This window comes from Fringilla coelebs (assembly GCF_963513975.1).
Source record: "Fringilla coelebs genome assembly, chromosome: 1".
Lineage (NCBI taxonomy): Eukaryota > Metazoa > Chordata > Aves > Passeriformes > Fringillidae > Fringilla > Fringilla coelebs.
In genome coordinates this window covers 27,381,251-27,397,504 of record NC_140028.1, presented here as the reverse complement: position 1 = coordinate 27,397,504, position 16,254 = coordinate 27,381,251, and the positions used below count along the sequence as shown (strand labels likewise).

At 34.7% G+C, this 16,254-nt stretch overlaps 1 protein-coding gene across 1 annotated transcript in view; it reads right to left on the bottom strand.

Annotated features, from left to right (window-relative positions):
• Positions 1-2,061: 2,061 nt before the first annotated feature.
• MMP16 (matrix metallopeptidase 16) overlaps positions 2,062-16,254 on the bottom strand; it is a gene marked incomplete at both ends in the record, with an annotated part of 163,000 nt that continues 148,807 nt past the window's right edge. The window contains 3 exons of the mRNA XM_084213146.1: positions 2,062-2,396; positions 6,924-7,039; positions 11,008-11,158. Of these exons, the coding sequence (XP_084069272.1) occupies positions 2,062-2,396; positions 6,924-7,039; positions 11,008-11,158 (602 nt within the window). The remainder of the gene's footprint in view (positions 2,397-6,923; positions 7,040-11,007; positions 11,159-16,254) is intronic.

Genomic DNA, 16,254 nt, shown 5'->3' with positions numbered 1-16,254 from the left:
TTTAGAGTGTGCATGTATACATAGCAAAATACCTTTCTACAGACCTATCATAAATATTTTAGTCTATGTCATTTCTCTCCTACTAAAACATTTCGATTTTTTTTCTTAAATTTTGGATCATGTCTATCAGGTCTTTCAAGAAATAAAACTCATCTAAGTTCATTTGCAACACCAGATTCCCTTCAGTTTGTGCCAGTTTGCAAGTTAAAGGTCAAAGACATAGGACAGTACACTTTAAGGAAATTCAGACAGTGAAGCTGTTCACAGAAGACAATGTTTTACTTGGTAATGACAGTCAACAGGTCAATAATCAAGTTCAAGGCAAGCTGTTCATTGTTGCAAAAGCTACTCCCCTCAAAACCTGGCTTTCATAAAAAACCAGGTGTCTGACTTTTGGGGTGCATCATTCTGACCATCTTTAATAAGTTCACAGCCCAGTGACTGTAAAGCCTATCACTGCAAGAAGCAGCTCCTAAAATCAATAAAGAGGTCTGTCAGTTGCTGACTTTTCTCTAGGAAAAAATTATTGATACAAACCTGCTCTGCAGGTCACATGAAAATGACAATACTGCTGTAAGCACAAATTACACAGAATGACAAAATGTTTTGGTGGTCCCTTGGCTCTCTCAGTTGATACCATGTTTGACTGAAGGCCAGAAATTTTAACCCTTTGAGAACTATGATGAACATGCAAAGGGGTAACACACCAGAGGATACTCATGCACCATCAGAGTAATCTTCTCAGCTTTCTTTTGAAACTGTAACTCTACCTCTGCAGAGGCAAATCAAATTGTCATGCAACACAGTTTCAAGAGAGAAATACAAGATGCTTAAGCTAAGAGGTTAAGCTATAAAATTGTTGACAGATCAGAAAAATTCTTGGTAAGTGATAGAAATTATTAAAATATGTTTGGTTCCTTTAACAAGAAAATAGCTGGTAAATATTTTTTGTTTTGTATTCACGTTACAAATGCTTTTCTATCAATAATGCAAGTAATTAAAAATGCAGTCACGAGAAATCTGTTTCAAAAAAACTGATTTTCTTTTGAAACCTGTATTACCCAAACACAATTCTGTAATTTAATGATGACCAAGATTAACATCCACCAGACTCCGAAAACTGGATGCAATAGTTCTCAAAGGGTTACACCACCAATATAATACCAGTGTCAAATCTCTCAATAGTCTGTTGTTTTAGTTCATTGAAATCCACTTCAGAGACACTGCTTTTTTACCATTCTTTGGAATGAGTGCTCCTGACAGACCTATAAAAGGCCTGGGGTAGTTGGCTTGGTACAGCTTGGGAAAGATAATGTAGGAAAACCAACCAGAAATCAAACCAACCAATAAAAAGGTTCTGCTTGAATATAGTATTGAATATGAGTTTAAAACATTAAGGACATAGCCCAGAGCAGCTGTAAAAAACACAAAATGAATGTATTAAGGCTGTTACTATATTGCAGATATTTTGGCCCCTTGTTTGTTGGAAAATGGCTGTCCGAACAGTCTGAAGTCCTGCGTGTCATCCGAGTCTCCCACCTGTCAAAACTGGAAGTAGGAGTATAGGACTTTATCCGTAGCAGACAGAAAGCAATCCTCTTTGGAGACAAAGCTGTTTTGGGTCTTCTCACTTTCCTGAAAGTTCCACTGTTGGTTGTTGTGTTTCTCTAAAAAAATTCACTTTCAGCAAAAAATTCTTCTAAGGGGGACAGGCCTTAAGGGAAAAACGTAGAAACATTGGAGATATTTTTATTCCTCTTTGTTAGTTAATCCTGATAGTTTATAGGGCATTGAGCGTGCAGAGGGAAGGCCTAGAATTGAATGACAAAGAAAGACAAAGGACTGAAGAAACAGTAGATACTGTGTATCATGGAAGCTTCCCAGCTGAGCAAATCGCCACTCATGTCACAGGACAGGCAACCCCCTGGGTTTTAAAGATCAGCTTTGTTTCAGACCGACAGATGCCCGCTCCTAGCTAGGAAACTGCATAACAGCTCTTGTGTCGAATCTCAAGTTACCACAAACTCCTGGGAGGGAAAGAGAAAAAACCAAAACCCTACATCACACCCACTCTTGCATAGAGCGTTTGCAGTACAGTATGTGGCGGGGTGTTCCTTTCCTTTTGAACTGGAACACAGTGTAAACCAAGACAAGGAGGCACAAGGCCAGGATGCAGGGAATGACGATGGCTATGGCTTTCACAGTGCTGGCTGTGTTGTCCAGTTTGATGACAATGTCAACATCATCTTGAGGGCTGTGTCGGTCTTTATCTCGGTCTGTTGGTCCATCACAACCCATAAAATCCTTGAGGATGGATCTGGGATAGCCAGGTTCCACCCTGAGCATCTGGTTATTGAATTTCCAGTACTCTTTTCCTTTGTAGAAATATGTGAAGCCTGAGGAAGAAAGTAGCAATTATTCATGGTCATATGAAATCATGTCATCAATAAACTATTATGGAAATTGCTGTTATCATTTTTTTTTTGTAATTAAAAAAATCAAAAGACATAAGGACTAGACTTCAGTTAGAAGTCTTTCAAATTTTTTTTTTTTAATTATTTCTTTACTGTCTCTAGAAATCTAATGTTGAGTTTGGGGATTTTCTTTTGGTTTTATTGTTTGTTTGTTCTTTCGTTGTTCTTTCATTCAGTAAATTGGGATTTTATTTTCTTTCCTTACTACAAAAATAATCAAATAATTCCAGAGAGTACGGTCTGTGAAAAGTCAAGGTTTGTCCAGTTTGTTCCTTTACTGGAAAACCAACTAGAGTTGGAATCCTCAGGGATTGGACTCTAAAGCATCATAACCTCTTCAAGATGGGAAGTCTCCTGAAACAAATTGCAGTGCTCTGCTCTGCTCTGCTCTGCTATGCAGAAATGAGAACTGACCCTCTTCAATCTCACATAGCTATTGCTGTACTTCAGGAGATGGGATGAAATAACAGCATCTTTCACATGAGATAAAAGGTGTAGCCAGATTTAAGTTTTCTGTAAAGGCCTGATATTTTTTCATTCAGGCACAATCCAATGTTCTTATAAAACATGCTTAAATGGAGAAAAAGCTTGACTCTTTCTAAAAATCTATATTACTTTATTATCCCAGCTGAAAAATGGCATTGATCTGGCAAGACACAAACCTTCAGGATGGGTGAACTTTCTCCTACTGTTTATGAACTGAATGGAAACAGCTGGATTTTTTCTTATCTTCACTTTATACATCTCATACATTTCCTGCAGTATTCAAGGCTACTAAGACAGATTGGGCACTATTTGTAATTAACAATGCTTCCTGAAAAGGCTGGTAACTGCCTATGTGGAGATAACATTATTAACCACCTATTCAATCAACAGTTATTTTCTTTCAATTCTAAAATTTTTTAAAAATAAATATTTTATAGTCTATTTTGCAGCAGAAACTGTAGGAAGTTTTAATCACCTACTTTCACATTTCAGAAAAACGTGAGTATTTCATCATTCTTCTACATTAGGTATTTTTGTAATTTTAATAGCCTTCCTAGCCAATAAAGAAGTATTTTCCTTTCCTTAATCCCTTGCATTTTTATTACCTAAAAGTATGCTTATAGATTTATAGAAAAATCTTATACAATTTGAAAAAAAAAATACAAAAAGTACTGGTCTGTATCAAAAAGAGTAGCTAGACTTTTTCAGAAAATGCCTTCTATTCTGGTTGGAATAAAACCTAAAAAATTACTGTAACTCTTTACATATGATGGTGTTTTAAAATTTTAGCACATATAAAATTCCTTAAAGTAATATGGAGTTTAAATTAAAAGCATTATCAAATGGAAAATTTCAGTATTTTCAATCACAGTTACCCTATCTTTGGATTCCATATAACAATATGCCTTTCACAAAGTACTGCACATCCTGGCCATGGATAAACACTTCAAGTACGGAAATTTGATGTATTATCTTTATCAATACTCTAACACATATATAGAGACCATATACAGATGTGACACCTCTAAATCCATATTCATGCATATATGCAGAATATATGTATGTATACTCAGGGATAGAGGCAAGTCAAAATACAAACTTTAGTTAGCAGTAATTGATATTATGCAGCAAAAGGTCAAATTAAAACTCTTAAAGCAGCAAAGGAATTGCCAGCTGCTAGAGATCCAATACAATTTTCTTCAAATAGAGCACATTTTTCACTGGAAAATTCTGTTTATACTTTTTAAAAAGTGTAAAAGTTTAAAATTTTCTGCCATTTTTGCTGAGATAGGAACAAGGATAATAGTCAGTTACAGCTGAAAGGTGGAAGCTACCAGCAGAGAAGGACAATTCTAAGAGACTGAGTAGTTTTACTGCTTCTCCTGACAGAGCAAATAACTTCACACAACTGTTGAAAGTGATTTCATCTAGTCTGCTAGATGTGTTAAACCTGCTTTGAGAGTTGTTCCTTACAGTTTTCTAGGTACTAGTCACTGAGTAGGGAGTGCAATACCTGACACAAACAGCACTGAAGGGCTTACCAGTTACTGCTACCTCAAATGTACTTCTGTAGTAAGTATAAGGCAAAAAAGGCCAGTGGACTAATAAAGCAGACTACCTTTTTTCTGTCTTATACCTAAAAATTGCCCCATCATCCACTTCAGCAGAATTTCTAGTTGGAAAGTTAAATTTTCTGTGCTGCTCTCAAGGTAGAAAGAAAGGTTTCTCCAATTTGGAGAACTTTATGTGATCTCAGATTCTGTGTAGTGAAATAAATTTCTTTCCCACCCCTTCCTAAGAGTTTCTACCACAGTGTTAGAAAAATCACAAAATGGGAAGCAGCAGGGCAAGTTTCAAAGATGTTACCTGTACCTTAACATGCTTTTAGGATACTGAGTCAGGACACTGACTAGAGTAGGTAATTGCATTCTCTTATCCTTTCCAAAACTCTTAATGCAAGATTATCAAAAATTTTTGCCATCACTGAAAGAAACCCCTGCATGATCAGAATTATTGTAGGTGTCCATTTGCATAGTTTGCACAACGAAAATGTAAAAGAAGAAAAAAAATATACTTTAAAATAAATTAATTCCCTGAAAGACATGCTTTCAGATGTCCTTATGAAGGTTTATAGTAAAAGTTCTTTATCAACTCTGCTTCTGTCCAGAAAAATAAAAGCTGTTTCAGGCAAGATGGAATCAACTTCTTTCCAACTGAGCTGTGGTATTTCTTATTTGCATCTGCTTTTGTTTCTTTCTCTCCTCACACAAACAACAACAAAGTTCCGAACTGTTTCTCAAGACTTTATTTACTTGATTTCAGGGAAAATGTCTCAGTGGTCTTCTTGGAAAATTTATGGTGTCATTTTTAGTCCCTTTTTCCCTGGGGCCCTTACAGGATTTCTGAGATGCTCAAGAATTCTCTCTTTTCTTTCACCTCCTCCACAATCTCATGTCATGTTTTACTAACCTTCTCATCCAAAGAGTCCAACAGACTATCAAAACCACTGGGGTTAGAAAGAGAAGAGCCTGTTATGTAATCTAAAGTCTTTCATGCCTTAGGAATGGGTGTTCTGCCTTTGCAGTGCTTTCAAACTCAGTGGTCTGGGTGTTACAGTAAGATAATTTTTGTTTTTAATGGGAGGCACATGTACCTGAGCTCAGTACAGAATATATATATATATATATATTTATATATATAAATATATTTATATTCACAGATATGTGTATATATGCATATTTATGTACAGATATAGATAGATTATAGATACACAGAGAGATATATATATATGTGTTTCTATAACATTTGTGACAATTTCCACATATATGCTTATTTAAAAGCAGTTAATTATTGAGTGTGATGTATACAGAATATAATCTTGAATGGCCTACTTTCCAGTTAAAAGCAAGACAAAAAATCCAATCTAGCAAAAAGGCCAAAATACAGACAGGGTTTCTTCTTCTGGGTACAACAGAAACAAAGCAAGGAAGCAATTAAACATATTTTCGAAAAAAAAACCCCAAATATTTCCATGGTAAATTACTTAATCAAGTTAGAGGTTGAAATAGGAGACTGAAATATTTTATAAAAGGAAAGAAATCTTTTTATTTTCTTATTAAAAGGAAATTAAAATATTATGGCAATAGATATGTGTCCTGTCTTATGAGGCAAACAGAATTAATTCAGAACCTACTAATAAATAAATCATATATGCCTTATAACAATTGTCCAATAATGATAGGATACAACAAATGCATATTTTTATTCCCATCAAAAGGATCTAAAAACTCTGTGCAACTGAGGGCTCTGTTGGCAGCCAGCCACCATCCCTTGGGTAGCACTGAATTCTCCTAAGATGGAAGAGATTTTGGCTGCTCTCATTTGTTTTCTGGTGTGTCCAGCTGAGATTCCAGACTCTAGGTATGTGATGATGCATCTTAATAAAGCTAAAAATACATCACACAAAAATCCCTGTTATCTGATTTTCTACATCATGGACTTATGACATCTTTGATTTACATAAATTCATTGGGATATTTCTGCTTAGATAATGATTTTGCTTCCCTTTGCTAGCTTTTGAGAATGAAAGCAATACCTTCTAAGGTGTTTTAAAAGCCAGCACCTTGAAAATTCAATAGAGATGTACTGTGTTTATGAAGCTTGTTTTAAGAGGTACCATAATCCAGCAGAAAAAAAAACCAAAATGAATTAAGACTGAAGAAAAAAAAAATGGAAATTAAGGTTTATACTACTAAATTTGAAAGTGTTTTCAGCCCTAGGTTAAACAGTCCATGCAAACAAAGAGCATTTTCACTAAGGCCAGTTCTATAGTAGGAAGAAATGCTCTGTTCAGATATCAAGAATTCCTTCACTGCTTAACCTGAATAGTCAATCATCCCTCTACTACTCTATCTTACATGAAGGGTGTAAATAAATCATTAAAACAAGAACATGTTTGCATACCATTTTCTTTGTGGACAAAGGCTCCCTGAGGAGATTCTGGGATACCTTTCCAAATTGTGATTGGTTTGGGATAACCAGGGTCCATGGATCTCATTTCTTCACTGTACCTCCAGTATCTGAAATATTTTTTAAAGGAAAAAAAAAAGTACATCTGTAAGATAACAGATGAGTAACTTTGTATTTTCCCCCTCTAACTCCTGGTACATTCATTAAGTGGGAATACTGGATTTCTTCCCTTTGAACATACATTACAAATAAATCCATTTGCTGTTTCATGTAAATAGATAAAAGATAAAATATTTTTGCACTTCAACAACTAAACCAGCATGCATCTTACTTATAATCACCACAATTCTGATGCCTAGGGCTTTTGCACAGTGACACAGAGAGATGCAATACATGCAAAAAACCAATGTACAATAATGCTTTTCATAATTTTGTAATAATGCGAGTAACAGTAGATTCAGATTAAAATACTGCCAGCAATCTTAATTTAACTCTTCGTATGTATGCATCATTACTGTAATTTTTAATTTTATTTCATTATCACTAAATAGATACATTGTATTATAAAATTCAATGTCTTTGTGTGTCTTTTTGCCAGCCAGCCTTTCTCAAACTTAAAAAGCTTCAGCATGCAATTCTAATAACCCTGAACATCTGAAAAGTATTTATACTTGTGATTTATTTACACTTTGAGATGATATTGATAATTTCTTTTTCCTTTTACTGCTGATCAAATTGCTATGCATATCTTATGATATGTACTTAATTACAGCATCTCTAATATCCTCTGCATATCCTAATATTTTGGTGGGTCATTTCATATTTTGATTTACTCCATTGATTTAGAGCATAGTTTTACCACTATCATTGATAATAACCTGGTTACTGCTAAAAACTTGACCCTGTTTCTCATTTGAATTCATTTGACTTCAGTTTTTAGAAATCCTTGTTATGATCACCATATCATAAAACATTCTTATGTGGATGATATTTTGTCATTGTGAAGGTACTTAGGTACTCTAATTGATTCAAATTTTAATCTTTTTAGAAAAGTGTGATGGTCTAAACTCCTCAATATTTCTCCCTGTAGGGCATTTCTCTGGCTTTAAACTTTCAATGAAATTAAAAGATGGCAGATTTCCAGTGGGTTAAGCATTGACAAGTTAGATTAAAAAGACATTTGTATTTATTTTTTCTTTCCTATGCTTAAATTATTTTTATATCCTCAATTGTTATTCTAGTCACATATACATTAACTACCAGCCAACAACACAATGCTCTTTATTTGGATACATAATATCTTTGAAAGTTTACATGAAGAAACAACATATAGAAGTAGTAAACAAAGCTCTAATTTTGATACTGTTGAAACCAGTTATTCCTCATCTTTAAACTCTATGTTTATTGGCCTTTAGTTTGTATTTTTTAAAATAAATACATTTTCTTTTTCTCTCCCTCTATTCCAGAACTGTGTTTCTGGCCTGCATAATTTCTCTCCTTTTCCTTTTTCTCTTCCAATCTTTTAATCTTTTTGAGCTCCTTCTTTTAATAACCTCTGGTTTCTCACTAGCCCTAAAGGACTTTCAAAGACATACTTTGTCATTAAAAGTGTTTGAGGACATGCTCAGTGCACAATCTGAAATCACAAAACTCTGGGTTTTCATCATTGATGAGAATGATTAGGGATCCTTCCCTACTAGGAAAGGACTGATCATGACACCACCTCAAAATCTGTGCTAGAATAGTGAACATGTCCACAGGGTAAGGAAAAGCCTAGTCTTGATTCTATTTGGCATGCCAAATGTTCACAGGCAAACTCCCTAATGATGGTTTGAGCTCTACAGCCTAGATAAAGTTGTTGCTGTATCTCAGACACTGATAAATGACAGACAGGAAAAAAATCCAAGTCCACTCCATAGCTTTAGAAAAAGGGACTTTGGAAAATACTTGCTAGACTATGGTCTATATCTAAGCCTACTTACTTAATGATATCCCAAGCCATTGAATGATTAAGCTTTATGAAGAAAAGACATTGATTTAAACTCTTAAGTGCATAAAAAAGTTGGACCAGACAGGGGTGTAAACAAGGACATGTGCCAAGAAGTTCATCAAACCTATTGTTTTCTAGTCCCAAATAACTCAGTTCTGGTAGGATAGGAATAACAGAGGGACTAATATTTTCTGTAGTAATTTTTTTTTCCCCTTTATGTGTTTCATACAATTATTTAGAAGAATTATCATTAGTGTAGAAATAGATAATGTCAAATTAGAACAATAATGTTCCATAAATAAGCTGCTTTAGACATATGACTGTTTACTGGTTCAACATTTAAATCTTCTCACAGGTTTATTAATGGGATTTTCATGTTTGTTTACTTTTTTTCTTGGTCATTTTTACTATTATTTTTATTTTACAGCCAATATTTGATGTCATAAGCAATGCACATTGAGAAACTTACTGTTGCAAGGGTTTGTTCCCACTGATGGTCAATATCCTGTAATGGCTCAATTATCTCTGCAAGGCTCAGAGATTCAATCATCTTCTAACATACTCTATTCCATTTATATCCTGCTGAGTTTCATTGTGCTTGTTAGGTCGAAGTAGCAACTTTTCTGCCAGCACTTGGTTTCTCTGCTAGCTCTTTTTGTCTTCTATTATTACCAATTGTGTTTTAGGAAAGTCCTGAATATAAGTGACTGCCTATGCATGGTACTATAAGAGGACATTTCTGAATAAAGCCTAAAGGAAGTAACAGTCACAAAAGATGCCTACTGTACATCTTTATACAATATGTATGTGGAGGTGGAAAATTATTACCTGAAAAAGAATTTGAATTTTTAAAAAGGTTTACCCAACCATAGGAAGCAAATTATTTAGGCACCTTCTTCTCACTATGAAAATTCATTGCTTGAAATGATACCTAGTTATAAAACATTACAAAAATTTTCCTTAGTTATTTGCTTCCCTCACCATGAGTGATGGAGAGCTATATTTTTTTAAATAATAAAAATAGCTTTAACCATAAAATTTGTTGCAGCATTCTGTAGTGCAATTTTTTACAGTACAGCTAAAAAATTACAAACTATACTGTCCTAAACGTATTCTATGATATGCATTAAATTGATTTCTTGAGTGATCCATGAATACTATTAGTGTCTGAGAACACTAAGTACCACACAGTAACAACAGCAGTCATAGTTTTAATAAGACTAATAGAAATATTGCAGTTATTAATAAGGAATAATTTGTCTCTGAGCACACAAAATTTGCACAGCAATACATCAATCAACAAACACAGTAACATACTGAAAACCTATAAAATCCATCATTCAGACAACTCACAGTGTTTAAAATTAATGAATTCTCCTGATGTCTCTATAAATGAGACAAACATTCCATTCCTTTTTTTATTTATATTTACAGGTAAATAAAGATACAGACACTAAATGACTAGTACAAGTATTTCAGGAAAGGAAAAACCCTTGGATTTTATTGGTTTTTTTCCATGCTTTTCTTTTTGTTGGGGGGTTGTGTTTTTATTATATTATTATTATTATTATTATTATTATTATTATTATTATTATTATTATTATTATTATTATTATTAGTGTCCCTATATGATTTATTTAGAATTAATTCCAAGAAAATGCTCAAATTCTTCTCTAGCTCCCAGGTTTATCTCTGGGTTGCCTTTCTTACCTCATTATCAAAGAGTAGAAGTCATTTTCACTGACCTTAAAAGCTTTGGATCATGCCTTGCCTGCTTTTGTTCTGGGGTTTAGAAATGTGGATAAAAGGAAAGATGTAAGAGTGCACATAAACACATCACTTCTAAGTTTAAATTTGCCACAACTACGACTCACCTATTGACTTCTAAAACATAACTTTTCTACTGGATATACTTTTACCCATTCCAAGATACTCACAAAAATATAATTTAGGTTATATGACATGTGAAAATAGTACCGCCATCTATGCAGGAGGAGTAAATTTAATTCTTTTGTGAAATAGAGGAAAAGGTTAACATCTTTAGCTGGTATCCACTGAATTGTTCCCTTGTAGAAATCCTGTACCAACCTATCTCCTTTGAAGAAGTAGGTTTTTCCAACATCTTCCCACCAAATTGCGGAATCAATGCCATGGGAAGGAATTCCACTTCCAAGTGTTATCAAATCATGAGGATAACCTGGCTGGAGAGTAGTGTCCTTGAAAACCCAGAACTTGTTACCTGTACAAAAGCATACACATACACACATATATGTGTGTTAGTCATCAGTACTGTCAGTAGAAATATTAATACACTCTTAAGAAATAAGAAAGACTCCCAAAGGTCTAAAGTAGTGATTCTTCCAAATACAATTAAATGAAAAATGCTCAATTGCTGCAAACAATGCAAAATTAAATATGCCTTATGGATACTTGCATTTATAAAGCACCTTTCTTCAAATAAGTCCGCAGAATATTTTATTACCAACTATGCGGTGATCAAAAGCAGAGTGAAAATTAAATCACCTCAAGAGACTCTGTGGTTGATAATGTAATACATTTACAGAAAAACTATGCAACAGTTTTATGTTTCATGAGAAAAGAGTGAATTTTATAAGAAAATAAGGTAAGAAACACAAAAAAAAAAAAAGAAATTACAATTTTCATAGAGACCAAATACTTTTATTACTCTATTTCTCCCCAAGAAGTTAAATTACTTATGAAGGATGAATGCTTATTTCAGAAATAACCATAGAATTTAATATTTTAAACCTCTTTTCTTTTAGGGCAGCCTAAAGACAGCATACTGAGAGTCTGAATCCCGGAGGTGAAAACCTTTTGTTACTGAAAGTAATGGTGGGTTGCCAGTGGCAGTAAGACTTGAGCTTTGTCTGTAGGTGGCAAATCATTCAAAACCCCCCAACTGACTAATTAAGCGCTGAAAATACAAGGTAGTTGTACGACTCCAGTTGATGTTAGCACAGTGTCTACACAAACCTCAGATTACCCAGGTTACTCAGGCCACTGTCTTAAAAATGAATCACATCCTAGGGCTCCCTGGACTGCAGCACTGAGTGGATGAAACCCCTACTGCTAGAGGGGCAACAAATATACTGTGTACATAGAGAAATATACTGTGTACATAGAGAAATATACTGTGCACATAGAGAAATATACTGTGCACATAGAGAAATATACTGTGTACATAGAGATGCGCGCCTACAGAAGCAGCAGCTGCACCAGTGTTTTATGGTCAAGATGCTCCCCTGTTCGTGGGAGAGGATGCTTCCTGTGGTCTCTCTTCCAGCTGGATGTCTTACCTCAACAGTCCACAACTCAAATTTCCAAGCCTGAGTCTTTCCTCTAGTTTCCTGGACAAGTTATTCTTCTTTGAATACTTCCATGATTATCTCACTTACTTCACCATCTCATATTAAGCTTATAGCCAAATATTTCCTTGATAATTTTGTTGTCCTCCTAGGGACTTCTCAACATACTGTACCACCTGTCCTATTCTTGCCACTGTCTTCTCTTTTTACATTTCTGCTTTCTGCTTTTTTCTAATTCTTCTTCAAGACTCACTTCTCATCTGTGTCTTTTCAGCAGAGACTTCTCTTTCAAACACAGCTTTGGCTGAAAAAGGGAATAAAAATCCCCATATGCTCCTTAGAAATAGGAAAGGTGGAGCATAATTTGCATTTATGTACTTATCTGATGAGCTTGCTTGGAAGCCTGTCTTCTCTTTCTGTTCTGTTCCCTAGACCATAATGGCACTCTTCTCAGGCTAGACTACGGGCTCCATTGTGAAAGAACCATGTGTTTCTTCTCTCTTCAAAGCACTACCATCATCATTTTTTTCAAAAAGCATTGCTAGTTTAATAATAATGACACTGAAGGAGAAGATACTCTTTGACATCAGATGGACACTTTGAGCTAAATCACAAAAAATCTAGACAAGATTCATGAACATATATATTGAATTGGCCTTATTGGATTCTTCACTTTGGTCTGTCCATTGCTATGTGTAACAATAATATTTAAAATATAAGGGGAAAAATTCAAAAACAAATTTTGCTCAAACACATTTGGAAAGAGGATGTAAGAGATAAAATCATGGCTGTTCACATTAGTTTTTGTACTTACCTTTAAGGCTAGACAGGTTGTTATACAGATTTAGGAGGTTAAGGTACTGTGCTGTATAAATATTTTATAAGGAAATGTAATATTACCCCAAAGACCTAGGATCATGTGTATGCCAGAATCATCAAGAGGGAAAATCCAGAGAGCTGTTTTGCAGTTGGTTATATATTTTAGCTATCCCTCTGTGGTATTAAACATTTGTTTAAAGGAAAGGTTTTTTTGATCTTCCTGTTTGTACTCTGGTGATTTAAAGCATGTTTTCATTTTATCAGAGTTTTAATTAGGAGAGAGGGTATAGTTTCCATCCCTTCCATGCTGGGTTTCCAGGGTTAATTTTTTATCAGCTTCTCTACAGCTGCTTGTCAGCCACTTTCAAGCACAGAAACTACAATTTCTCAACAGATCCATTTTCTCTCCCCTGCCAGTTGAAGGAAAGAAAGAACTCAAAGAATGAGTGTGTACAGAGCCATTTGAAGTACTGAAAATGAAAGAGACACAGAGCCCTGTGAAGAGCAGTCAAAGAAAGCTGAGTTCTCTGTTGACCTGGGATTAAGGTCATTGCTAACCTGAGATTTACCTTTACTGAGATGCCTTATAAAAACTCACTTTTAGGGTTTGATAATGACAGAGGTGAGCATCTTCAGTCATTCTCTGTCCCTCCTCCCATGTGGTTTGTTTTTTGCCAATTCATATGACTGGACACAGAAGGCTTCAGATGTTAATGGCAGTTTCAAATGCAATGATAAGACAAGTCATGAGCTTTGGACCTTACTAGCTGGTACTTGTGGTGTGAACAACAGATGGCATCCAGTGAATGATCCTGGGCCAGCTCATTTCTGTTTCAGAAGATCATTCAAAATGACAGCTGTTGCACAGCATTGAGAGGCATATGCTGTGATGTATGTAATGCCAATACTTTTCTCTGTGCCTCACAAGGAATAAAAGTCAAAGCAATTGTTATGAATAGATCATTATCAGCCGTACCCAAGGAGGCAAAGTTAACTATCAACAAGATCAGGTCATACCAAAATAAACAATGGTTATGCACAAGCCATTGTAAATGACAGCACCACTGAGCCATGTATTTTTTGCATATTCAGAGATACTGAAGTGAAAGGAAAGTGTAGCTGTGGGAACAGGTATAAGAAACTGAATTCTTTACATAATTTCTTACTAAGAAACACGTTATTTCTTAGAAAACAGAGAAAAAGTAAATTTATCTGTATTATGCAGAGACAGAGGAGCATTGAGATCTCTAACATATGTAAGCAAACCCTATTGATGCTAACTAGCAGGAATTTTATTTAACATTTGTTTTAAAAGACATGTTTAGTCTGCTATAACTTTGTTGATTGTTAATGAGAGGTACTGTATATAAGAAATCCAAATGTTCCATCTGGCTGACAGCTTTCACTTCAGTTTTTTGTTTGTTTGGTTTTTTTAGGAGGTTTTAGGAGGTCTTGTTTTGGATTTTTTTTTCTGTCTCTCACCTGGAGGAAAGTGGGTGTCTATTTATCAGAGAATTGATCTGATCAACAGAATTTGATCAGAACCCAATGTCAGGAGAAGTTAAAGCTGAAAATCAGGGCAAAAGATGCCCAACTGTGCTGAGAATGAGGTAATTTTATTTCTAATATATTTATAAAACTTTAAATGTAGTACAAACTAATGCTACAGTCAGTATGCTTTCATGTAGCTCATATTCTACTTCCCCTAATAGTCAATAAAACTTCATTAATTGTGATCATAATGGAAAGAAATATGACAATATTAGTAATTTTTATTCTTCTTATAGATAACTAATGCTTCTTTGGAGTCAAAACCTGTGCCCTCGGCAGAAACCATCACTGTGTTTATTTTGCAAAGTTGTTTTTTTAAGGTCTCATTGGTAGGTTTGTTATTTTCACAGAGAATAAAGCACCACATGTTTCATGAAGTTTGAAATTTCAGAATGTTTAATCTCTCTGTTTTCATTCCCTAATGTAAGGTCTAATATAATAAGAAGCAGATTGGCAAGGTCAGAAGCTGAGAGAGAAGCAAGTGATAAAAAAAGCTAAAATGTCTTACTTCTTGAAATAATGCTTTGTTAAATATCATCACTGTAGGGAAACAGCTGAGAAGGATGAACCAAGGAATTATTTGAAGTCTCTCAAAATCCATCTTTGACATTCTAAAAAAAGTGCTGGAAGTAAAGGGCATCTGTATTGCTATGCTTCACTTAAAATTACAATATTATAGATATTCTTTAGGCTGTTTAACTTCCTACTGACTATTGCTGAGAAATATGCAGTTTTTAGCAACTTGTTCTTCCTTCATAGAATCTGAATTCTGAATAATTGTGCTTCTGGGTTTTTTGTCCCTATTATTTGCAATTATGGTATATGTGTAAAGAAAGAAGTATGTGGAATATAATCACTGTGTTAGAGTGGTGAGATGAATTTCCAAATTTTTTAAACAATTACATGCAATTTAAATCAGTTAAAAAATTTACATTGAATCCTGAATGTTGGTTTATTCCAGCCAACATTCCCCTTAACTTTGGTCTTTCAAGCCAGTATCTATCTTTTTGTAGAATCCTAAAATTTCTATTCATGGTTCCTTTTTCCCCATTCTCTATTTCCCACATCAAGTTTCTATAATTTCTCTGTTCCATGATCTGACACTATAGTAAATCTATTTTTCAATATAAAACTGTCAGGACATGGGGTAAGTGCAGTAGAATGTTATGATGGAGGCACTGATAGCATGAGTTTTACAGCAGCCTTTCTATTGCTACATTTGGTTTACCATAACATTCAACAGCGCAGATGGCTTGACAATTTCATTTTTAGCACTATATAAATTCCCAGAGGTACACAGAATGAATTTTACTATTCATGTTTTCTCATTAAAAGAAAAAAAAAAAGGTATCTTTCTGATGCCATCTTATTATCATTCAGCATGGACGCTGGTAATGAATAATAACAAGAATTCAAACATCTGTTTTTTATAAGTAGCTATCCACCAGATTGCTCTGTACTTTATGAGTATGATCTGGTCTCCTGAGGGCTGATGAGTCCATCTGGCAGGGAACAGGAAGAGCATGTTGGTCATAGGCTTGCCAAGCTGGTAAAGAGGGATTTTAACTAAAGTTGCCGGTGGAGGGAGAACCTCAATACATTCCACTCCTACCAGTTTGATGCCAGTGCCAGCAAGAGA